Source organism: Heterocephalus glaber, unplaced genomic scaffold, assembly GCF_053883595.1.
Source record: "Heterocephalus glaber isolate CG9 unplaced genomic scaffold, H.glaber_assembly_v1.0 deba00000281, whole genome shotgun sequence".
Taxonomy (NCBI): domain Eukaryota; kingdom Metazoa; phylum Chordata; class Mammalia; order Rodentia; family Bathyergidae; genus Heterocephalus; species Heterocephalus glaber.
Window position 1 is genome coordinate 8,565,457 of NW_028258139.1, and position 24,582 is coordinate 8,590,038.

The following is a 24,582-nucleotide window of genomic DNA, read 5'->3' on the forward strand; positions in this document are numbered from 1 at the left end:
CCAAGAGTGAGGAGAGTGTATAGCCCACTGGTAGAGTGACCCTGGACTTGATCCCCAGTACTATGAGAGAGAGAGAGAGAGAGAGAGAGAGAGAAGAGAGAAAAGAAAGAATTACTTTTTTAAAAGGCTGGATGTGGTGGCACAGGCTTATAATCCCAGCACTCAAGAGGCTGAGGCAGGAGAATCATTACACATCTGCAGCTGGCGTGGGTTACTTAGTGAGTTCAAGGCCAGCCTGAACTACATAGTGAGACCCTGTCTCAAAAAAAAAGGGCTGGGGATTTAGCTCAGTGGTTCCGGCACCTAACTCCCTAAGTGTAAGGTCCGGAGTTCGATCCCCAGTACCAAAAAAAAAAAAAAACGACAAAAGAAGTGGAATCTCAGTCTCCTTGGCGTCTGGGCTTGGGAGAACGGTGTTTGGGATGGGAATCTTTGCCTTTAAAGAAAAGGCTCCACCCAAGGGCATCCTGATCTCCCAGCCAGGCTGACCTTTGCAGCAGTCTAAAGGGGAGCGCTGAGGAAGCAGTGACTCAGGCTGGAAGCTGCCTAAGGGTCTTCGGGCCAAAACCTGACAAGCTGGCACCCTGAGGCCCTGTTTGGGGCCTGCTACTTGCAGGCATTCTGTGCCTTCTTGGGCCAAGAGTCTCGATCTCATGCTTAAAAATCAACAGTCTCTAATCCATATTGGGGTGGAGCATCTTGTGTGTGCTAATCTGGTTATAATTCCTAACTGGCCCAGAAATCTCCTCCAAGCCTGGGTGTAGCCTCCCTGTGACACGCCAGCCCTTGTTCCAGGCTGCAGACTGGGGCCTGAAAGCTGTCACACTCACCAGCCGGTGGGGAGAGGCCTCCTGGGAGGGCTGCAGTTCCTCAGTGGACCACCTGGGGGCCCCAGGAAACAGCTCAGCAAGGCCCAAGAGTGCTCACAGAGCCCAGAGCCCAGGGATGCCAGGGCCAGCACCCCTTTGCCATGCAGGAGGTGGACAGGGTTTGCCTCTAACAAAAGGAGGTGAAATGTGCAGGATAGGGGCTGTGATGGGAATCTACAGTCCCCACTGGCTCCTTCTAGGAAGCATTTCCACCTCCTCTACATGAGGCACTTTGTCAGTGGCTTTCAGGATTTACTGCACAGACATTTCCAAAGAATTTATCTGCTCTCTTCCAATTTCCACCCTGGACAAGAGCACGTCCTGAGTTAGCACCTCGCTCTGGGGCTCCCAGGCCCACCTGGCATTTGGCTCTGCGGCCCACTTTGGCTTTGGGATTCCCTAAAGCACCACTGTCCAAGCCTGCTTAGCTCATCTCTGCTGCCTGTTGCCCTATTTGTCTTTCAAGGGCCGATGAAAGGAACCAGAATTTAAACAACAATAATCAAATAATGAAAACGGTATGTGCCGGGCACAAATAAAGAAACTGAGGCACAAAAAGGCTAAACAGACTAACTTCCATTCACCAGCTACTAAGAAATAGTATCAAGATCCTATGGCTATATTCTGTTTTCTATATAACAATGGTTCTCAAAGTGGGGGTGTTGGGGTAGAAGCAGCATCACCTAGGAATGTATAAAACTGGACTGAGGGTGTAGCTCAGTGACAAAGAGCTTGCCTAGCACATATGAAGCCTCTGGTTTAGTTCCTGGTGCTGCAAGCAAAAAGAGCAAACTCTCAGATTCCACTTCAGACTGAATCTGACACCGAGGAGAGCCTAGCAATTGTGCTGGAACAAGTCTTCGCGTGATTGTGATGTAAGATCAGTGTGAGGACCATTGTTCTATCCCATGCAGCCTAACTGCAAAATTAGTGCTCTGTCTTCTAAGCTCTGTGAGAAACACCCTCAAATTGGTTTTGTCATTGAGTTCTTTTAACAGCACTTATCTTACAGGTGAGAAAATTGAGGCTCAAAACAATTCAGGAATTTTGCCCAAGATTTTAAGAATTACAGCTGGGATCTGAACCCACAGAAGCTTGGGAAACTGTGTCCTTAACCACTACACGATACAGCCCTAGAAGTGCAGGCTATAAGCCCCTCAAGGACAGGACCAGTCTAAAAGATTTATAGTAGTGTTTCTGGATCTTTCCACAGAATAGGACATTAACAAGAGCCTGTACTTTGTACCACAGCCCTCGAACCTCATGCACTCAGCTGTTGTCCATCATGAGTTTATTTCAGAGTTTCTGATACTTTTTTTTTTTTTGAGGTGCAAGGGATGGAACCCAGGTGCTTATGTGTGCTAGGTAAGCTCTCTACCACTGAGCTCTGCCCTAGCCCCTGAGCCTTAGATTTTGTGGGGGAATCTAAATCCAGCTAGGAAGCTAAATAGGCAAGTGAAGACCACTTTCCGAACAACTAATCCTAAAGCAAAATATAACAGTCTACATGATGGTGTAGACGGGTTTTATGTGTCCCCGCCAGATCATACATTTCCAAAAGGCAAGAATTATTTCATTGGAATTTAAGCCAATTAGAATAAGAAGCAGTAACAGCTGAGCCTACAGTCTCTGGCTATAGTCCAGGTGAGAAGACCTTATAAAGCAGATCATATCTGGCTGTGAGATGGGAAAAAGGGAAGGTGGTGAATTTCCCACCCCACCCAGCCTGGCAGAAAGCCTGGTAAGATTCCTTTTCAGCCCAGTTCAACAAACATGTTTTTAGCTCCTATCATGTGGTTGGCATCTAGGATATAATAAAGATCCTGCTTGTCTTATAGTCCTGCTCTGCTAATCACCTAAAATGATAAGGCTTATCAGAGAATAAAGTGTATAAAGGGGAAGGAAGGAGATTTTTGTGTGTGTGTGTGCTGGGGACCAAACTCGGGACCTTGCACTTGTGATGGAACCATTGAGCTAAATCCCCGGCCCAGACAGGAGATTTTTTAAAAAATGCCTTTCAAACAAACCCAATGGATAAGCTTCGTGGAAATGGCAACTTTGTCTCATTTACTGATGTATCTTGGAGCCTGAAGCCATGCAAAATGCATGGCATTTTGTCTCATTTACTGATGTATCTTGGAGCCTGATGCCATGCAAAATGCATGGCATCATTTTGCCATTCACTGTATTCATTCAGAAGGGGCTTAAAAGACAGGAGCATCATGGGCTGAGCTCTATAACCTTCCTCTTCCTTTGCCTCCCCTCCCCCTCCCCTCTTCCTCCTCCTCCTCCTTCTTCTCTCTTCTTCTTCTTCTTCCTCTTCTTCTTCTTCTTCTTCTTCTTCTTCTCCTCCTCCTCCTCCTCCTCCTCCTCCTCCTCCTCCTCCTCCTCCTCCTCCTCCTCCTCCTCCTCCTCCTCCTCCTCCTCCTCCTCCTCCTCCTCCTCCTCCTCCTCCTCCTCCTCCTCCTCCTCCTCCTCCTCCTCCTCCTCCTCCTCCTCCTTCTCCTCCTCCTTCTTCCTTCTTTTCTGCTACTGGGAGTTAAAACAAGGTGCTTTGCCCTGAGCCACTTTCCCAGACCTTTATGGTCCCTGTGGTCAGCAGTGACACAGGTCCCAACCACTGATAGCAGATAATAGATGAGGCAGAGGTGAGGTGAGATGAAATCAAGATAGAGAAGAGCCTGTGCTAGGCTTAGTGGTGCACACCTGACATCCAAGCTACTTGGGAGGCTGAGGCAGGAGAATCACAAGTTCGGTAACAAATGGGCTAACTTAATGAGACCCTGTCTCAAAATAGAAAAATAAAAAGGGCTGGGGGTGTACCTCTGCTCTCCAGTACTACCAGAAAGGAGAGAGGGGGATGAATGAATGAATATAGAGGTTCATGCTAGTTCTGCCCTCAGCCATTGGCCCAGACCAGGCTGGGAGCAGTTTCTGAGCCCAGGACAATGCCTCAGGACAAGGATGCAGTTGCTGATCCTGCCATGCCCTCACCCTCTTTCTAAAAATACCAAAGGGCACGAGCCCTCCAAGGCCACTGAACAGCTCTCCAGTTGCTCCCCAGGGTCCGTCTTGTCCAGCCCAGTCCTGCCACCTGGCACTTACTTCCTCTGGGCCTCTTGCCTGACAGCTGGTCCCTGTCACCACTGTGACCATTTTCTGCGAGCCAGAGTCTGGTCTTGGTGAGCTGGGGACTCCTGAACAGCCAGGTCCAGCCCAGCCCCAGAGCCCAGCCACAGCCACCAGAACGACACATCTTTCCCCTGGCTCCTTTTGGGGTTTGGGCACTGGCCTCTTTGGGGGTGTGGCACATGGGGTCAGGACACTGCCGCCGAGACTCAGCGCTGCCTTTTACTAACCCTGTGACCTCTGTTAGTCACCTACTAAAAATGGATATAATAAGATCACAAAACAGTACTGGTATTAGCCTATTTTTAAACATACATATATATTTATATGCATAGACAGGTTAATAGGATATGGACTAGAATATCAGCAGTGTCATCTCTAAGCAATAGGATATGAAGCATTCTCCTTTTTTTTTGTTTTATCTGTATTCTCTCCCTCTCTCTCTCTCTCTCTCTCTCTCCTTGCTGGAGATAGAACCCAGGGCCTCACTCATGGTAAGGACTGCTCTACCATTGAGCTACACCACCAGCCCTGTGCTTTCCAGTTTCTCCTCAATGAATATATCAGTAAAAAATGTTCAAACAACAACCATATAGCTAGTATTTAACTGTGTTTCTTCACTCACAGGGCAGTTAGAGAATAGTTTTTATGAAAGTGGCTTATGAACTGTAAAGCACTTTGTAAGTAGAAGGGGTTCTTTTTTAAAAATTTCTTTTCTTTTCTTTCTATTATGGAGGATTGAAGGGCCGGGATTTAGCTCAGTGGTTTTGTTGCCTGCTTTGCAAGCTCAAGGATCTGAGTTCAATCCCCGGTACCAAAAAAAAAAAAGAAAGAAAAACCAATATAGAGGATTGAATCCAGGGCCTGGCTTATGCCTCTTAAGCAGGCATTCTACCACTGAGGTGCTCCTTTGACCATTTTTTTTTTTTTAATTTTTTTGGTACTGGGGATCAAACTTGTGTCCTTTCGCTTGTGCAGCAGGAGGCGAAACCACTCAGCTAAATCCCCAGCCCCATTTTTATTTTTTAAATATTGGGAGGATTTCACTATGTAGCCCAGGGTGACCTCAAACTTGTAACCTTCCTGCCCTAGCCTCCAGAGTAGTTGGGACTACAGGGGTGTGCTGCTTTACCCAGCCTGGAGGATTCTTAATATAGTTTTTCCTGATGGCACTTTGGGCACACAGGAAGGGTACAGAAGAACTTCCTTCCAACCCACACCAAGCAGTCGTAAGTTAAACAGGACCCCCTGGACTTCAGGGTCAGTTCCATCCTCCTTAGAAGGAAGGCGAGAGAATGGTTGTAGAGGTGATGTCTGGGCTGAGACAAGGCCACTGTCGCAGGTGTCTACAACTTGGCCTGCTTGGTGGATGGCTCAGTAGCATCAACTAAGCACCCACTATATGCACTGCCCTCTGCCCTGCTCTGAGAACATAGCTTTGAATGCTTTCCCACTGGTCAAAAACTATTTATTGAGCATCTATCTATCTGGGGCGAGTCAGAGCACAGAGAAGGCGGCATGGCTGTAAATGACTGGAGGTGTGATTAATTACAGGGACTGGGCCACAGGAGAGGTGTGAATGAGGTGGGGAGAGCAGGAGCACCCCCAGCCTAAGAGGACGGCAGAGAGACCAGGGATCTCAACGCCGCCTCAGGAGGGTACTGAAGGACAGGATGTTAGAGGACAAGAAGAATCTGAGTTGCCCATCTGGTAGCACAGAGCCTGCCTTGGGAACCAAGAGCAATGGGGAAGACTGGTAAACACGCTGAGAACAGCTTTCCAAATGCATGCAAGGGCCTGGGTTCCTTTCCTAACTAGACACACACACGCGCACGCACACACACACACACACTCACACACTCACAGATTATGTAGCTCACAATATCCTGTGGGGCCCAATACACAATGAGTGTGTGGGACCTTTTACTCAAGTTTATTAAGAATTTCACAGTGCCAACTGTGGAACGTTAAACCAAGTTTGAGGTTTTTCTCAGCACTGGGCCCTTCTAAGCCAGCCTGGCTGGCTGACTAGTGTGGTGAGTACAGGAGAGAAGGACTGGGATTTGTTGTCAAGAGGGCCACAAGCCTTGGGAAACTCAGTGGCTGCTTCGTTGTTTGCATTTTGGGTCAAGTTTGGCCCCTCGAAGGTGAGGTCACTCAGCCAGATCTGGTTCTGTATGCGACTCTTCCCCTGGGATATTCTGCCTTTCTCAGACAAAAGTGCCAACAAAGGCAGGGGCTCTTAGCTCTTCTCTCAAGCATCAAGGCTGGGGAGTGACAAAGAACCGAACCTCAGATGCCTTCAGTAGCGGAAGTGGTGGGAACTGCTCCTCGCTGGGAAGGGTCAGCTCCACTTACAAGCTTTCAACTTGTCTGGTGTGGTGGTGCCCGCCTGTGATCCCAGCATGCCCCAGAGGCTCACAGGAGGATCCAAGTTCGGGGCCAGCCAGAGTAACTTGGTGAGACCCTGCCTCAAAATAAAAATTCTTATATGAATAAGAATTTTCATATAATTTTCATGTAATTTCCCGGGGTATCTTTTAGAGATAGGGCCCTTACCTAGCTTGCATGAGGCCCTGGGCTCAATACCCCCAGCAGCCCCCACATCCACTACCCCAGCCAAACACAATCAAGTTCAAATTGTACAGACTTCCATCTGCCAACAGGGAGCCTTTCTCGGCCCTGTGTCCAACCTTCTCGTTTTACAAATGTGCAAACTGAGAGCCAGAGTGGGGAAGGCACCTGTCCCAGGCCACAGGCAGGCAGTGCTGAAATCAGAACACAGGTTCCCATAATGCCTGGCAAGTGCCCTCCCGTCAGGTGCCTTTCCGGGCTGTCTGACTGGGCTCTGGGGACCCCGGGGGTGGGGCTGCCCTCTTCGGTATCTTCACTTCTGGGTCGATGCCTGCAGGAGAGAACCAGTACCCACTGGAAGACACTACTCACTGGGCTCTAGCAGAATGGATAGGAGTTTGGGTCTGGATGCAAAATGCAGTCTGCCCAACCCTAATCCCTTATGTTGAGTTGTAAGCAGATGGCCAAACCACCCGGCATGACAGGGACCCATGTCAATGCCTGGGATAAACAGGGCCGAGGAAAACTTGATAAAAGCCTGTCCAAGAAGGAAGCCAGCCCTTCCCAGAGCCTCTGGGTCAGGGGCCAGGGGTATTCAGGTAAGTCCTGTCCTGGCCTAACACTAAGACTAGAGCAGCTGGCAGGCCGGAGGTGTGGACCCAGGGTAAAGGGGCTCAGGAACCCCATGGAACGCAGACAGGCAGGAAATACAACCCCCCCCCCCCCCCGGCAGGAAGAGCACCAGTTCAACGGCAGCAGAAAGCTGGCCGAGGACTCAGCTCTTCAGACTGCACCGGACAGGATGTCTGTGCACACACAGCTCCTGAGGACCAGAGCTGGGGCTGCATTTTAAGGCTGTGCGAGGTGAGCCCTGGTGGGATGGAATCTTCTTGGGGCTGACTAGCTCAGTTCTGGAGCTGGGACAAGAAGCCAGTTTCTCCCAGTCTTACTCTGTTGCTCTGAGATCTGGCCTCTGGCTGCTGTTCTTCATCTGTCACTTCTTCCCGGAGCCACACTCACGCCCCGCCCCCACGCCGGCCTTGGTGCCTCCGCGCGCACATCACAGATACCTAATACATATTGGTAGCGTAGTGACTAAACGTCCTGAACCCACTGTTTGGAATGTCCTCTGTGTCCCCTCCCGCTAACTACCCAGAGAGTTCTTCCTCCACGAAGGATTGTCCACCATGAGGCCTTTGACGAAACAGTCATCTGGTGGCTGGTCCTGTCTCTCACCAGCCTGAGAACTCCTTCCAGGCAGACATCTCGGGAGGAGGCTGAACCTGACTGACAAATAGCAGTTTAGTGTTTGAAGAGAGGGATGACCTGCCCAGGCCCATTCTTTAGGTGTGGAGGTGCAGCTACAACAGGCCATTTCCCAAACCAGTGTGCCGCAGAGGCAGCCTTGCTGAGTCCTTGGACAGGGCATCGGCCTAGGTCAGTCTCCCCTGGAAGAAAATCCCAGAGTGTGCAAAGCGAAATTAATTTACAAGATAGCCAGATGGGCAAAGGAAGGAGAATTGGTGCTGCAAATGAACTCCCCATAGGCTCCTTTATTCGTGCAAATTATGTGTGTGCAGTGCTGGGAATGGAACCCAGGATGCCCCCTGTGCTAGGCAAGTGCTCTACCACCAGCTCCTCCAAGATGTCTTTTTAAATAGTACCCTTTGTGAATATTTTTCTAATGTTAGAATGAGGAAAACTTTTATAAGTATGACATGAAATACAGAAGCCATAAAGGATCAATAATGAGGGCCAGAGATTTAGCTCAGTGGTTCCACAGCCTGCCTTGAAAGCACAAGGGCCTGAGTTCGATCCCTGGTAACAAAAAAAAAAAAAAAAAAAAAGATCAACAATGGTTTCTTTTTTTTTTTTAGGCTGGGTCTTGCTATGTTGCCCAGGGTGGTCTCAAACTCAGACTTAAGAGATCCTCCTGGCTCACCCTCCCAAGTAGCTGAGACTACAGATGCGGGCCAGTGTTTCTGACTAGGATCAACAAAGTTCACTGCATAGAATTAAAACTATTTGAATGCAAAACAATAATAACAGCACATATTCCAGTAGCACTTATTTCATGCCAGACACTACACTGAACATTAATTCATTGTATTATAATAAATCAATGCAGTCTATGGTGGAGACTGAGCAATTGAGTTATGAATAATATTGCTAAAAATCACTTAACAAGCCTTGTTGCTTTTGCTGTCCTCAACCATGATTAACTGTTATGCCTCTGCCACCCTGCTTTGGAGCCAGCTGATTGTGGACTGAAAGCTTTACGAACCAAATGGAGACACAGAAATATCATTCAGAATATCTTTTTGATGTTTAAGAACACAATAATGGAGTACACTATAGAAATAATCAAGAAACATTTAAGTCTCATTTTTGAAATATTTTCTCATCTCTAAGTAAGAAAAACAATGTGAGATTAGGACATCATATAATTTAAGAGCATGGGTCTGATCTAGATTCATGACATAGAAGCTTAAGTTGTAAAATAAATGAAAATAGAGTCTTTAATTCACATAAGAAGAGTGTAAATGAAGACAAATAAAAGTAAAAATAATTTTAAAAATCACATAACAATGTTAAAAGTATGTGATCTTGTGGGCCACATTATGATTTCCCCAGAGCCTTGGGTTGGACATACCTGCTTTAAATCACCTCTAGATGACTTACAGTCCCTAATACAACATAAATGTGATGCCAGGAGTTGGCACACTATATTGTTTTAGGAAATAATGATTTTTTAAAAAGGTCTGTACTTGTTAGGTACAGGTGAGGTTTCCTTTCCCTTGAATCCATGGATTTGAGACCCAAGGACACAAAACCTCAGGGAGGGCCGAACACAGCTAGACTTCCCAATGAGTGTGATGTGTACAGTGAGAAGGCTTTCCTCAGCAAGTGACATCCTCACGGCAGCATTTTACATGGCACAGGACAAAGGGTGGATTGGAGATGAGAAGGTCAGAGTCGAGGAAGCCATACTGGGGTCTGAGGCCCAGCAGGGGCTGCAAGCATGGGCATGGCACCCAGAATGAAGTCAAGGCAGCAAGACCAGCAGGATGAGTGAACGAGTGGGTGCTGAGGCCATGGCAAAGGGAGGGGCAGTGAACAGCACCCTATGCTTCTGGGTGGGTGACACCCCTTGTACATTCCATTCCAGAATCTCACCCTCAGCATCGTGGCTCAATAGGAGTCAATTTATGAACAACTGTCCAGGAACACAGCTCTTGTGTCAAGCAAGGGAGTTTTTGGTCATCTACGTGGATGCATCTGGCTGGGACCAGTTGCAACAGTCTGCTCATTACTGTTCCAGGGTATTTCAAAGGCTACCAGGGACAATAGTCCTTCCTGACTGATGCTCATTGCTGAACTGAACCCAGGACAATACCATTTACACTCAAGATTATAGGGAGAGGGAGAGAAAATAAGATTTTAGCAAATGATGCCCTTTCTGGGTGGTTCCTTGGCTTCTGCGCTTAGCCCTCCTTCATGTGGCATCGCCAGGGAAAAAGAGCCCCGCCATATAGGCCTGCTCCACACACATCAGCCATCTGATGCCATGAAGAGTAGGATAACTGGCTGCTCAGGTCCACACTGACAGGGAGGCAGAAGTTGGTAGGGTTAGATATGATTTGGTCCTTGGTTTTGTTTGTTTGACATGGGGTCTCACTCTGTTGTCCAGGCTGGCTTTGAACTCCTGGTTCAAGTTATCCCTCTGTTCCAGCCTTCTGGGTAGCTGAAATGATAGTCACATGCTACCACGCCTGTCTCAGATCCTTGTTTTTTCCTCCCTTGGTTTTTGAGCTCTAAAAATAAAATCAATTTTGTTGTGGTACCCTACCCCTAGCATCCTGTGCTGGGGATAGAACCCAGGGCACTGTGCCTGCTAAGTGAACTCTCTACCAGTGAGCTACACCTCTTGCCTTAATGCCCTTTTTCCTACTCCAGAATCCTAACCACGATACCACATTGTGTTTAGCGGTCATGTCTCCTTTGGCTTCTCTGGTCTGTTGTGGTTTTTTAGTCTTTATTTTTCATGGTCTTAATATTTTTTGAAGAGTATTGGTTCAGTATTTTCTAGAATGTCTTTCAATTTGTCTGGTGTTTTCCTCATGATTTGATTGGGTGTTGTAGGTTTTGGAGAAGAACATTACCAGGGTGAAGGATTTTTCTCACCACCTCATATCAGGAGATGCATGCTATTAACATGACTTACCATAGACAATGTTGACTTTGGTCATTTGGCCAAGGTTGTATTTTTTAAGTGTCATGCTTCGGATATGGTTTGTTCCTCCAAAACTCATGTTGAATCTTAACTCCCTAAGTAACAGGATTGAAAGGTGGTGGGAATTTTAGGAGGTAGGGCCTAGTGGTGGTGGTGGAGTGATTGGGTCATGACTGCCCTTATGAAGGGATTAATGCTGGTCTTGTGGCTTGGGTTGGGTCTCACAGAAATGGGTTAGTTCAAAAGACAGCATGTTGTTATAAAAAAGTGTGCCTGGCCCTTCTCCCATCTCTTCTTCTTCTCTCACTATGTGAAATTCCCCACCGTGCTCCTACCACATGAGCACGCTCTCTGGCACAAGTCCTTACAAGAAGCTGACGCCAGTACCTTGCTTTGGATCTGCACAATGTAGAACTCAATAAACCTCTTTTCTTTATGAAGTACTCAGCCTCAGGTATTTTGTTATATCAATACAAAACAGACTAAGACAACAAGCTTTTTCATTGTGAAATTAACCCCCTCCCACTCTATTCTTTGGAAACAAGTCACTAAGTCCAGCCCACACTCAAGGGGAAAGAGACTAGACTTCTCATTTATTTATTTATTTTGGTACCAGGGATCAAACTCAAGACCTTGTGCTTGCGAGACAGGCAGTGGCACCACTGAGCTAAATCCCTGGCCCCAGACTTCTTTTTTAAAGAAAAAAATTATCTAATATTATTATCATTTCTAAAAATATTCACAAGAATTGATGAATACTATTAAATATCTAGTCAGTGTTCAAGTTTCTCCATTTGTTCATGTTGCAATTGGTTGATAGGTCTCAATTTCTTTTTCCTTGCAATTTATTTGCTGAACAAACCAAGTCACTTGTCCTGTAGAGTCACTCACAAAGTGGTAGTCAGCATGAAAGGTGGCCCCAGTGATCTTTGCCTCCTGGTATGCACACATGATGCTGTCCCCTCCCATGCTGAATAAGGCTGACTTGGGCAACCAATAGAGTATTGCAGAAATGGTGGTAAGTGATTCCCAGGATTAGGTCATAAAGGCTATTGTGAAAAAAAAAAAGCTATTGTGGTTTTCATTTTGCTCTCACTCGAAGTCCTCTGTCAGGAAGAAGCTAGCTGTCTGTCACTGGTACACTCAGCATCCTTTGGGAAGGTCCACATGGCAAGAACTGAAGCATGAACAAGAAGCATTGACTTGCCAAGTATACGTGTGAACCTCCTTCCTTTCTTTTTCTTTTCTTCTTTTTTTTTCTTTCTTTGCTTTGCAGTGCTGGAGATGAAACTCAGAGCCTCCCACATACTAAGCAAGTGCTGTACCACTGAGCTATCTCCTATATTTCAAACCCACAGAGGCTCTGAGTACAATGTGTTTATTACTGTTTCAAGCCATTAAGCTTTGGGGCACTTTGTTATACAGTGATAGATAACTGATACAGACAGTCTAGAGTCTGTTCGTTATTTCTGTCCCCTAGATTTCCTGTAAACTGGTAGTTAGATCTAGAGATGTATTCAGATTAAAAGTCTATTTAGGGGGAAGAGTACTTCATAGATACCCTTATAGGTATTCATCAAGATACACATAATATCTTCATGTCTCAGTTTTATTTTGGTTTTTTGAGGGTCTTGCTAACATGCCCAAGATGACCTCAAACTAAATCTTCCTGCCTCAGCTTCCTGAGTTACTGGGATTATAGACATATACCACTGCACCTGACCTAAGAATAATCTTTCAATAAATAACGCAGGGCCCAGGGATGTAGCTCAGTGGAGCCACACCTGCCTGGCAAGCACAAGGTCCTGAGTTCGATTCCTGGAATCAGAAAATAAATAAATAATGCAGGAACAACTGGATATTTATATGCAAAAAGACAAAGCTGGATCTTGACTTCACACCATACAAAACAATTAACTCAAAATGGGTCATAGACCTAAATGCCAGAATTAACATTAAAAAACACTTAGTAGAAAACATAGGAGTAACTATTTGAGCTAGGCAATTTTCTTTTTAGATACAACACCAAAAATATAAGTAATAAAAGAAGAAATAGATAATTTGGACTTCATCAAAGTTAAATACCATCAAGAAGGTGAAAAAGATGGGCCAGGGATTTAGCTTAGTGGTTCTGTTGCCTGCCTTGCAAGCGCAAGGTCCTGAGTTCAATCCCTGGTACCAAAAGAAAAAAAAAAAAAGTGAAAAAGAACTCAGAATGAGACAAAATATTTGGAAATCGCATATCTGATAAGAATAGATGGAGAACACTTATGATTCAATAAATAAGAGAACAAATAACCCAGGGGTTTTTTTTGTTTTTTTGTTGCTGTTTTTTGGTACTGGGGGTCGAAATCGGTGTGCTTGCAAGGCAGGCGGTGGAACCACTCAGCTTTTAAATCCCTGGCCCTAAATAACCCAGTTTTAAAGTGCCATTTTCCAAAGAAGCTACAGGATCAGTCAATAAGCCTGTGAAAGGATGTTCCACATTATTAGTCATCACTGGACTTCACAAAGCAAAGCCACAATGAGATACTGCTCCACTCATTAGAATGGTGAAAATAGAAACCACAGAAATGCCAACTGTTGGTGGGGATTTGAAGGAATTGGAACTTTCATTGCTGCTGAGATTCGAGATGGTGCAATCACTTTCAAAAACAGTCTGGCTGTTCTTTAAAAGGTTCGACAGAGTTAACGTGTGAGCCAGGAAATCCACTCCTAGATAGCTACCCAAGAAAAATGAAAACACATTTTCACACAGAGCCTTGCCATGAATGTTCACAGCAGCTATGTATCATAAGGGCCATAGTAAAAATAAATCAAATGGGTATCAATCAAGGAATGTGTAGATAAATGCAGGCTCCCTGTATAAGGGAGTATTATTTGGGCATAAAGAGAGATGAAATATGGACTGACACATGCTATAATATGAAGACCCTTTAAAGACATTGTGCTAAGTGAAAGCAGCAAGACACAAAGGACCACATATGATGTGAGTCCATTTACATGAACTGTCTGAAATAGGCAAAGCTATAGAGATAGAAAGCAGATTCACAGTTACCAGAGCTGAGGGTGGGAGAACAGAGGGACTGCTGATGAGTAGGCTGTTTCTTTTTGTTAGTCAGCTTTCTCTTTCTGTGACAAAAATATCTAAAAGAATAAACATATAAGGGAGAGAGATCTATTTTGGCTCATGGTTTCAGAGGTTTCAGTGCATGGTCAATTGCCTGTGCTATTTCTGGATCTGTTGGGAAGCAGAGCATCATGGCAGGAACACATGGTGGAACAAGGTTGCTCATCCTATGGTGGCCAGGAAGGGACCAGGGTCCCAATGTCCCCTGCAAGGGCACATCCCCATGACCTACCTCCTAATTGCACCACTGGCTGGGGACCAAGCCTTCAACACAGCCCTGCTCTAATAAATGATGAAATAAACAAATTCATCTCAGAAAAATTCTGACAAGAACAACAGCATTCAGGGAGACAGAGAAAGCAGAAAGAACAAAATTAAGATGATTCCAGAAATGTGTGAGTTCTTAAGCAGAAATATCAATATATTTAGTAAGTAAAACTCTGGAAAGAAGGGGAAAGGAAAGAAGGGAAAAGAAAACATATGAGAAAATGAAAAACATGGAAAACAAGTCTTTGTAAATAGGGAAGGGTGGAGGGGGTGAAGGGAGGGCAGGGGAATGGGGAAAAAATAAGAACCAAGATGCTCTTGTAAAGGTACAAGATCCCAATGATGAATGTAACTGTATTGTATACCTAAAAATGTACCAATAAACTAAATGGAAAAAAAAATCAACTCTGGAATGGATATTTAAAAGGAAAAATAAAATAAATATAAATGTAAATGTAATCAAGAAAAAAGAAAGAAAATATGAACAGACAAAAGATTTGATGAGGATATTATCTTTATCAATGTTGTTATATAAACATAATAGGATTGAAGAATTTTAAAGGAAAAATTAGAAATCTGAATATCTTTAATATATGAATCCTCAAATCAACATATTAGGTTTATAATAATATTAACTCATTGTAATAATTCTATCATTCACTTGGAAAAATATTAAGACATAATTGCTAAGAAGACTTAGAAAAAAAGAAAAAGGAGGATAGGATTACCTTATTAAATATCAACATTTTTTTTTAGTTTAATTTTTAAAAATTTGTATAATAAAGAGTATCGAAGCCAGGGCCTCACACATGCTAGGCAAAGTATTCTACCGCAGAACCACATCCTCAGCTCTAGCAACATTTACTGAATTAATAGATTAGCCAGCCTTGAAATAGATTTCTGGCACACCCTTGTAATCTAATCAACTACATTAGAGATGTAGCTTAGTGCAAAAGCCCTGGGTTCGATTCCCAATACTGAAAAAAAAAAAAAAAAGAAAGAAATAGATATTTTAATGATACTTTTATTTTTAATTCTTTTTTATTAGTACATGTTTGCAATCCATGCAGTTTACAATCATCTGGGAAATGGATACATGTATATAATACACTTTGTTTCTTTTGAAACAGATCTTAATTAAAACAACATTATGAATGTTAAAGAAGCATAAAGAACTTAGTAAACTAGATAAATTATTCATCTAATCAATTTCAAATAGCTTAAATAGTTGAAAGTTAAAAAAAAAAACTTAGAAACTGGCCGGGGATTTAGCTCAATGGTTCTGCTGCCTGCCTCGCAAACACAAGGTCCTGAGTTCAATCTCCCGTACCAAAAAAAAAGAATCTGAAATGAAAAACACCATACTGGCTGGGCAAGGTAGTCTATGTCTGTAATCCCACCTACTTGGAAGGCTGAGCCAGGAAGTTTACAAGTTCACCATTTAGTGAGATCTTCTCTGAAAATAAAATTTGAAAAGGAATAGGGATGTAGCTCAGAGATACAGAATTTGCCTAGCATGCATGAGGCCTTGGGTTCAATCCTCAGCATGGAAAAAAGATATGTTGTCTCCTGCTCTGAGATGTGTGAGTGTGTTACTGGGGATTGATATCAAGACCTTTGCACTGAGCTTCATCCTCAGCCTTTTCAAATTTTTTACTTTGAGACAGTCTCACCAAGTTGTTAAGTTGCCTAGGCTGGGCTTGAACTCATGATTCTACTGCCTCAGAATGCTAGGATTGTAAGCATCCACCACCACACCTGGCTGGGAAAAAAGGCTTTTTTTTACATTAGCACTCAATAAAAATGAAATACTTAAGTAAAATATAACAAAATATGTACAAGCTCTATATGAGGAAAACTAAAATTCTGATGAAAGAAATCAGAGAACTAAATAAATGGAGAGATATCCTCTGTTCATGGATATAAAGACTCAAAATTATCAAGATGTCAGTTCTTCCCAACTTGACCTAGAGATTCAGTGCAACCTCACTCAAAATCTCAGGAAGTTATTTTGTGGATATCAACAAACTGATTCTAAGGCTTATATAAAGAGATGAAAGAATCGAGGTAGCCAATACAATATTGAAGAAGGACGAAGGGAACTGATCCTATCCCACTTCCAGACTTAGTCTAAAGCTATAGAAATCAAACCAAAATGACAGCAAAAGAGTACTACTCTGCTATAAAGAAGGATAAACTCAAATCATTTGTAGGAAAATGGATTCATCTTGAGATCATAATGTTAAATGAAATAAACCAGGCATATGAGCTTAAATATCACGTGGTTCACCAAAAGCAACATGGTCACACAAGGCCATGACCCATCCTGACTCTGACACTGACCGAAGAGCTAAGAGGCTCCATATATGGTTCCAAAGTAATGCCTGGGGAGACTTAACTGACCTTGATAGACAGACACAGGTCTCACTTTAACTTGGTCTTAAACACCAAATAGAAAAGTATAACTAAAATATTAATAAATATAATATTAAAAATTTAACAATAAAGTTAGACGTAAAAAAAGGCTCCAATCGCTGACCCCTTCTGGCAGTTGCCAGCTGCACTGGTAGCTGACCAATGTTATGGGTCATTAAAAAACTATAGTAAAATATATAACAGTTCAACAACAGTTTTTAAATCTCTTAGCTAAAATTGACCTTCAAATTGTCTCTGTCTTCTCACAGTGAAAACTAGAGAGACTTATGACAAAATATCAGACTTATAGATAACCTCCATCAATAAGAGTCTAAGAGCCAGCAGGTTACAATCACTATTTCAGTTTCTAAGTGTCACTCTTTCCCCAACCCGCCTTTCCATTCTAGTGTTCATGCTTAGATTATACAGGCTCTAATTTCTTGAAAATTTTGTTTATTCTCACCTAGAGGCTGCCAAAATCCAAGCGGTCATACAGATGGAACCAGTGACAAGTGTGCTAGACTCCTCTTACCCCAATCCACCAGATCAACCTTGTAAAAGGTTCATAACTACTAAGCTACAATATGATTTCTATCTGAGGCCCATTAAGTTAGCTGTCTGGAGAGAGCCCCTAACTACAGTCTCTTCCCACATCGACCCTTTTCAGCTCGAAGCAGTTAGATGATAAAAACTATGCCCTTTCTCCCCAACCGCAGTTAGGGATACTTCTTCAGAGGGGGGAATATTGCAGATAGCTACATTAGTTAGAAATTATAAAGCAGTTAGACAAGGTTAGGTCCTCAGCATAAAAAACAATTGAGGCACATTCACTGGGCAGCACTATAAAAAGAGAAAAGGTACTGCACTCACCTACTTCCCCTGGGATAAATAGCAGTGATTGATATTCTAAATAGGCATCAATCTCCCTAGCCGACTTCCTTTCTGGAAACTCCTTGTTCATTCTTTGTTCGCTTGATTTGTGACTTGTTTTCCCATTTGATCCTCATTTAATCAATATTACCTGGGTGAACTGTACTTGTAATTTTATTGGTTGATCATGGTTTTTCCCACCTCTTGCCCACCTTGTGATTTTCCATTGGGTCTTATAGTTTTGTCCCACTTTGTATCTGCCTCACCTGGTGGTTTTGCCTGGTGAAACACCTTTGAGAAGTGGGGTGGGTGGGCAACTCACTTTCCGATCCCCCTTCTTTCTCTCTTAGACAGAAGCTATCTTTCAATAAACTTTTCCTACTCTTAACCTCCCTTGTTCCTAGAATTCATTCTTAGATTTTAGAGAATCTGAACTTGAGTTTTGGACATCTAGCAGGTTGGGAGTTATAACATTTCCCTTGCTTCGATTATTTTGCTTGTTTGGATTACTTGGTGCCTTATATTATTAGTCTCACTATGTAGTTCAGGCTGGCCTTGAATTCACTATGTAGCACAGTCTGGCCTCAAATTCCTGATGATCCTCCTGCCTCAGCCTCCCAAGTGCTGGGATTATAGGTGTGTGTCACCATACCTGATTTAAGAAAGTCTTCCTTCCTTTTTTTTTTTTTTTGGTATTGGGGATCAAACTCGGGTCCTTGCACTTTCGAGGCAGGCGGTGGAACCACTGAGCTAAATCTCCAGCTTTCTTTCTTTTTTTCTTCAGTATAGGGAATTGTACTCAGGACCTTGGACTTGCCCGGCAGGTGTAGCGCCTGAGCTACATCCCCAGCCTGTTTGTTTTTTGGGAGACAGGATCTTTGTAGCCTGGGCTATGTAGCTCAGGCTGGCATCAAACCCAGATACTCCTGCCTCAGTCTCCGGAGTGCTGGGATTATAGGCATGTGCTGTGAGGCCTGAGTGACTCCATTTTAAAATTTGGCCCCATCTTAGAATAAGGTGGCCTAGACATAAACTCTAGTTCCAAAAAAACCCACAAGATGTACTTTGGCCACCTGCCTGTGATAATGTTCAACAGTCCCCTAACAACTAGCCTAACAACAGCTAATCAGTAGTTACCCCAATACCCCAGTATCCCAGATGTTCTTTTCGATGACTTGAACAGCCGTTTACAGTTCAGCGCACAAGACACAGCCAATCAAGTTTAAACTTTCAAAACTTGCTAAATGCTAACCAATCGTATGGTTTGTGTGTGATTTAAAACCCCACGCCTTACTATAACCTCTATAAAAACCCCTAGTGTTTTAAAGTCAAAACTCTCAATCCTAACCCACTACGTCGGTGTCAGATAAGAGTCCCTACTCAAACTTAAATAAACGACCCTCATGTGCTTACATTAAAATCAACTCCTAAATAGTCTTTAAAGACCTCACAATCTAGACACAACAGTGCCACCACGCCCAGCAAGAAATTCTTAAATAATTAATTCAGAAAAAAAAATGTCCAGGACAAAAGGGCTTGCCAAATAACCAGTATAGTTATGAGGAAAGATGTGTGTGTCCCAAGGCATGCCATTGTGACTTCTCAGAACTGGGTGTCAGAGAGAAGAATCCAGAGACACAAAGGGTAGAAAGTCAAGTGGCATTGGACAGCACAGCCACACCAGAAACTAGGACTCTGCTCACCTACCCTCTCAAGCAGTGTAAAGACAATAACAGGCTCATTAGTTTGTCAACATTGTGCCTGCTCTGCTCACTTCCATAGGGAACTACTGGAAGCTGTGTACCACAGGAACTAGGGAGGAATCCAAGAGAGCAGCAAGCTGACCATGGTGGCACAGACCAGTGATCCTAGCTGCTCAGGAGGCTGAGGCAAGAGGATCACAAGTTTAAGGCCAGCTTGGCCTATATCGTGAGAGCCTGTCTCAAAATTTACAAAAGTTTTTAAAAGGGTGGGACACAGCTCAGGGGTGGAGCTCTTGCCTAGTACGTATAAGGATCTGGGTTCCATTCCAGTGCCACCAAAAAATCTAAAACAAAAAAAGTGGGATCCCAAGACTGTGGTAGAGTTGCCCTGGAAACAAAGCAGAATGGAGGAGAAAGGAACAGGATGGTGTGATGGGAGGAGATGGAAGGAAGCACTGGATTCCTGAAGGAAGCACTGCAGGAAGAGTGCAGGTCAGTAGCCCACGTCCTGTAGGCTTCGGACACCCAGGCTCCATCTCTTCCCCACACCCAGCTGTCATCCTGTCCCGTCTCTGTCCCTTAACCTCATGCGACGCCCAAGTCCCTGTAATAAATTCTTCTTCTTGCTTAACTGGTTCACAGTGGATCTCAGTTACTTGCAACCAAGATTCCTCCTGATATCTTTGCTACTCAAGGAATGAGAAGCAATATTACCTGGGAGCTTGGTAGAAATGCCAAAGCTCAGGCCTTCCAGCGGACCTGCTCACCCAGAATCTGCATTTTTGTTTGGTGGTGTGGGGGGTGAGTGCTTGGCCACTGAGCTGCGTCCCAGGCCACAGAATCTGCATTTTAACAAGATTCCCAGGAGATTTCTGTGCACATGAAAGCTTGAGAGGAACCGTCCTCAGATCTACCTTGGAAAGTAGGGAATTGGACACACTCGAGATAATATGTAAACTACCGGCCCACATGGTAGTACTCTGTAGGGTATTCTGATGGTGACCGTGATGATCGAACCAGAGATACTCTGAAATTCCAATCTCAGGGAGAGTTCTTAAAAACTACAGCAAATCCTAGGGCTGCGCCAAATTACAAAAACAAGCACACACCAAAAAGACAAAACACATTTCTGTCAGAAAATTGGCTTCAGCTCTTCTCCAGGAACCTGCCAGGTTAGTCAGCACAGGTGTGGACACTGGAAACCATTAAGAAACCACCTCTCAGGTGTGGCAATTGGCTGTGAGTGAGTGAGTGACAGTCAGCATCCGGGATGACAAGGTCTGGTGGGGAATGCTGAGTTAATGCTCCCTTCCCTGCCCGGAGCGCCCGCAGGAAATAGGTCCAGAGGAAATGTCCTGAGGTAGCAACTCCTAATTGCTTTTTCAGGCAGAACCTGTGGCCCAAAGGTCTGGGGGTGGAAGGGGAAAAGGAATGGGAGTGAGGAGGCTGGGGGCCCGCTGCAGGGTGGGGAGGAAACTGAATCCCCTCTCCTGGCAGGAGCAACTCTGCCTCCCTCCAGTTTTCCTGGCCCTTTGGCCTCTGGCCTTCTCTGTGCTGGGGTTCCTTGGCTTTCCAATGCTGAGCCAGCTAAATGGAAGCTGGAATGGTAAAGATTTTAAAGCAAAGAGGAAATGTGCTTCTGGGTAGCTGGTATCCCATCTCAGCCCTCGGTGTACTGGGGCCGGAGGATGGTTCTGAGGTTTGGATCTTCAGGAGGATTTACTGGTCTTTGCTTTCTAACTGTCCATCAAATGCCCTGTGGTTTACCCTTAAGGGTCTTCACCAGAGAGAACCCCTAGCCCTCCAAGAATTTACATGATAGATTCCCCAGGCCTTTAGAATAGCAATAGGAATCTTACCCTAGTCAGTGAAAACAAACTGCCATTGCCAAATGATTGTCCTTGGGAAGGCTGGCCATGCTGACCAACTCTGTAGCCACCATTGCAGTAAGAAAAGCCAACTGCAAACCTCACAAACAGCAAACCCCCAACAGCATGCATACTTGCCCCAGACACTTTAAGTATGTTTTGACTCATTTCATTCTCACAACAACGTCGTGGGGTTAAATACAATGTCAGTTTTTGTTTGTTTGTTTGTTTTTTACTTTTTAAAAATTTTATTTTATTTATTTATTATAATGTTTTTTGGTACCAGGGATCAAACTCAGGACCTTTCACTTTCAAGGCAGGCTCAGTGCCACTGAGCTAAATACCTGGTCCTGTTTGTTTGTTTTGAGACAGGGTCACAATGTAGCCCAGGCTGGGGTTGTAAACTTACAATCTTTCTGCTTCAGCCTCCCAGAGTGCTGAGATTATTGGTGCGTGCCACCACACTCAGCTACAATTTTAATCCCCATTTCATAGCTGAGGAAGCCAAGACATAAAGAGATTAAATGGGCTCACAAAGCTAGTAAATGGATGTATTACTCAGCGTTCTATCACCGTGACAAATGCCTGAGATAATTGGCTTAAAGGAGGAAAGATTTATTTGGGTTCCTGGTTTCAGATGTTTCAGTCCGTGGTTACTTGGCCCCATCATTTTGGGGCCTGTGGTGAGACAGCTTATCATGGTGGAAGGCAAGCGCTGAAGTAAAGCTGCTCACCTCATGGCAGCCAGGAAGCAAGAAGGGAGATGGGAAGCAGTAGGGTCCCAACATTCCCCTTGAGGGCAGTCCCCAATTCATAACTTCACGCTTCCTATGATAGGTTCCACTACCTTCCAGTGGTTCCGAAAGCTGGCATCCAAGCCTTTAACACATGGCCCTGTGGAGGACATTTCAAATACAAATCACAGCCAAGCCCCGACACACACCTGTAATCCAAGCACTCTGGGGAGCTGTCACAGGAAGATTATGCATTTGAGCCTAGCCTGGGGAATTTAGCGACTTAGTGGAGACCTATCTCAAAATTAAAGTCCTATTTATTTATTTGAGTGTGGCAAAGTTTATTTGAAAAAGTAAAAATTAAGAGTGAGGGAGAAGGGGCCGGGGATTTAGCTCAGTGGTTTCACCGCCTGCTGCGCAAGTGCAAGGACCCAAGTTGGATCCCCGGTACAAAAAAAAAAAAAAAAAAAGGGTGAGGGAGAAACTGGCTTTGCAGAGTGAGCTTGGGCCAAGCGAAAGAGGAAAAAGCAAGATAAATGTACACCCTGGAGAAAACAGAGTGAGCTGTCGTGAGGAAAGCCACAATAGCCTAAAAATAAAAATTTTAAAAAAGGACTAGGGATGTAGCTCAGTGTGAAGGCCGTGGGTTCAGTCTACAGAACCAAATAAAAAGGAAAATCCAAACCATAACAATGGCAGAACAGGGTTCAAACCCAGGTAGTCTGGCTCCAGAGCCACTGCTCTAACCATGGTATCCCATTGCACAAGGGCAGCAACAGCCTCCTGCTCAGTAATCCCAGGTCAGCCTTGAGCAGCTACGGATACTGGTACGAAGGGAGGGGGAGAGTAGAGGTGCAGAAGGGTAGCACCGATGCTGGCTGAATGCAGAGCACATCTCAGACCCTGGCGCTGCCCCTATTTACTCTTCCCAGGTGTCCTCTGTGGCCTTAGGCAAGTTCCTGTCCCTACAGGGTCTCTGTTTTCTTACAAGTAAAGTGGGCCAAGTGATTGCAGGGTTTTTGTTGGTGGTGCTGGGTGCTGGGGATGGAGCCCAGGGGCCCATGCATGCTAGGGAAACATTCTGCTACTGAGCCACATCCCCCAGCCCTTGCCCCCTCCCAACTGAATCTGGACAACACTCACTGAAGAGTGACTGCATGTACCCGGTACAGTACCAGGTGCCAAGGGCCACAGAGGGGAAAACAAGGCTGTCTTTGCTTTTACATGGCTCACGGTTCCATTCTCTTTTTTACTGTGAAAGCCTTTCGAGTTGAGCAAGGCATTATGACCTCCTGTCTTAAACATGGGGGAAATGAGGTAAGAACATGGAAGATCACACAGGTCAGTGTGACCCCAAGCTGATTTCTGGCCCAGGACTTTCTCTGCTCCTCTCGTCCCTCATCTGGACATCACTGTGAGTAAAAGCTATAAAGTTCAGTTTGATTCCTAACTTCCCACACTCTTAACCTCCCCTGTCCTGACAAGTACACACACACACACACACACACACACACACACAGTGCTATAGACCCAGAAATCACAGTAAAAGCCACCTCTGCCACCCCTACTCTTGTGCAAAGCCCCGCCTGGAATAGAGCAAAGACACCTACCATATGTACTGTGACTCACAGTCCTATCTGCTGACTTGGACTGAAAGCCTCTTGCCCCACCAAGTAGATACTGGTGAACCGGAAGTCCTTGGCCAAGGATGAGGTCAGTCTTCCAGCTAAGAGGATAGAGCCTCAGGCACATCTTCTGTTGGACACCTACTTGGGTCCCACCAAGGCATCCAGGCTGTTCCTGCACACAGTGGGCCCTCGACCCAGTGTCCCTGTGCACGAGGGCACTCAACCATGCACTACTGGTGGATTAGCTGCTGTGATCTACTCTCCCCAGCCCAGTTGCTGGATGGGTTTCCAGGAAGGCATACAACATGTGGGTCTGGAGTCTGAAGGAAGTGACTTTAACCTCTCTTTGGCAGAACTGGGCTGTGACTCGAACCTGTTCTTTAAAGAACTCTGTGCTGTCAAATTCACTTCTGCAATCCGTCCCCAGAACTTCCTTTTCTTAGCGCTTCTCAGTCTTTTGGCTAAGATCAATTGTAGAACTTCCTTTTCTGTACCTTAAATTAGGACAGGGGAAGAGGCACATCATCCCCAGGCCTTCCTTGAAATGGTGTCAAAGTACCAAAGAAAGCATCAAGCCTAAGCATGTCCTGGTCACGCTTTTGGACGTGTTTACATGTAGATATTCATAGATATTCTTTCATGCCCCTTGTATCTCTTCTGTGGCAACAACCTGTCCCAAAGTCTAGAATTAGAAGAGACAGCTCAGTGGTTCCAGCACCTGCCTCGCAAGCACAAGGTCCCGAGTTCAATCCCCGGTACCAAAACAAAGAGACAAAAGCTTCAGAGTTTTAGGAACCAAGGACCCTAGTGATCCTTGCAGGAAGTTGTCTCCCAATATCCATTTGACCTTCTTGCGGGGTTGTTTTTGACTGAACATATGTCCATTAACTAATGTCTGCATTTCCCAATCTCTCTTGAATTATAGCCATATGTTTAAGGCCTGGCTAATGAAAACTTAGCAGGAACAATTGTGTCTTTGAAAGGCACCTTCAAAGGTCCTTCTATCCCCTCCCTCTGGCAGGAGTGTGGACATTGTAGTGCAGCATCTTCAAGCATGTGTATTTGGCAAATATCCTGAGAGGAGAGCATGAAGTTGGAAGGCGCCTGCATCCCTATTGCTGTGGATTCACTGTATTATCCCTGGGCAGTTTGCACTCAACC

At 44.7% G+C, this 24,582-nt stretch overlaps 1 protein-coding gene across 6 annotated transcripts in view; it reads right to left on the minus strand.

Moving 5' to 3' along the window:
• The window catches only part of Ninj2 (ninjurin 2), a 93,057-nt gene that overhangs the window by 10,123 nt on the left and 58,352 nt on the right, over window positions 1-24,582 (minus strand). The window contains exon 1 of one of the 6 annotated variants that reach the window (XM_013068705.3): window positions 23,404-23,864. The exons of the other annotated variants lie outside the window; for them this stretch is intronic. Coding sequence (XP_012924159.1) covers window positions 23,404-23,406 — 3 coding nt within the window. The 5' untranslated portion in view covers window positions 23,407-23,864. Of the gene's footprint in view, window positions 1-23,403; window positions 23,865-24,582 lie in introns of those variants that run through there. 6 annotated transcript variants of the gene reach the window in all.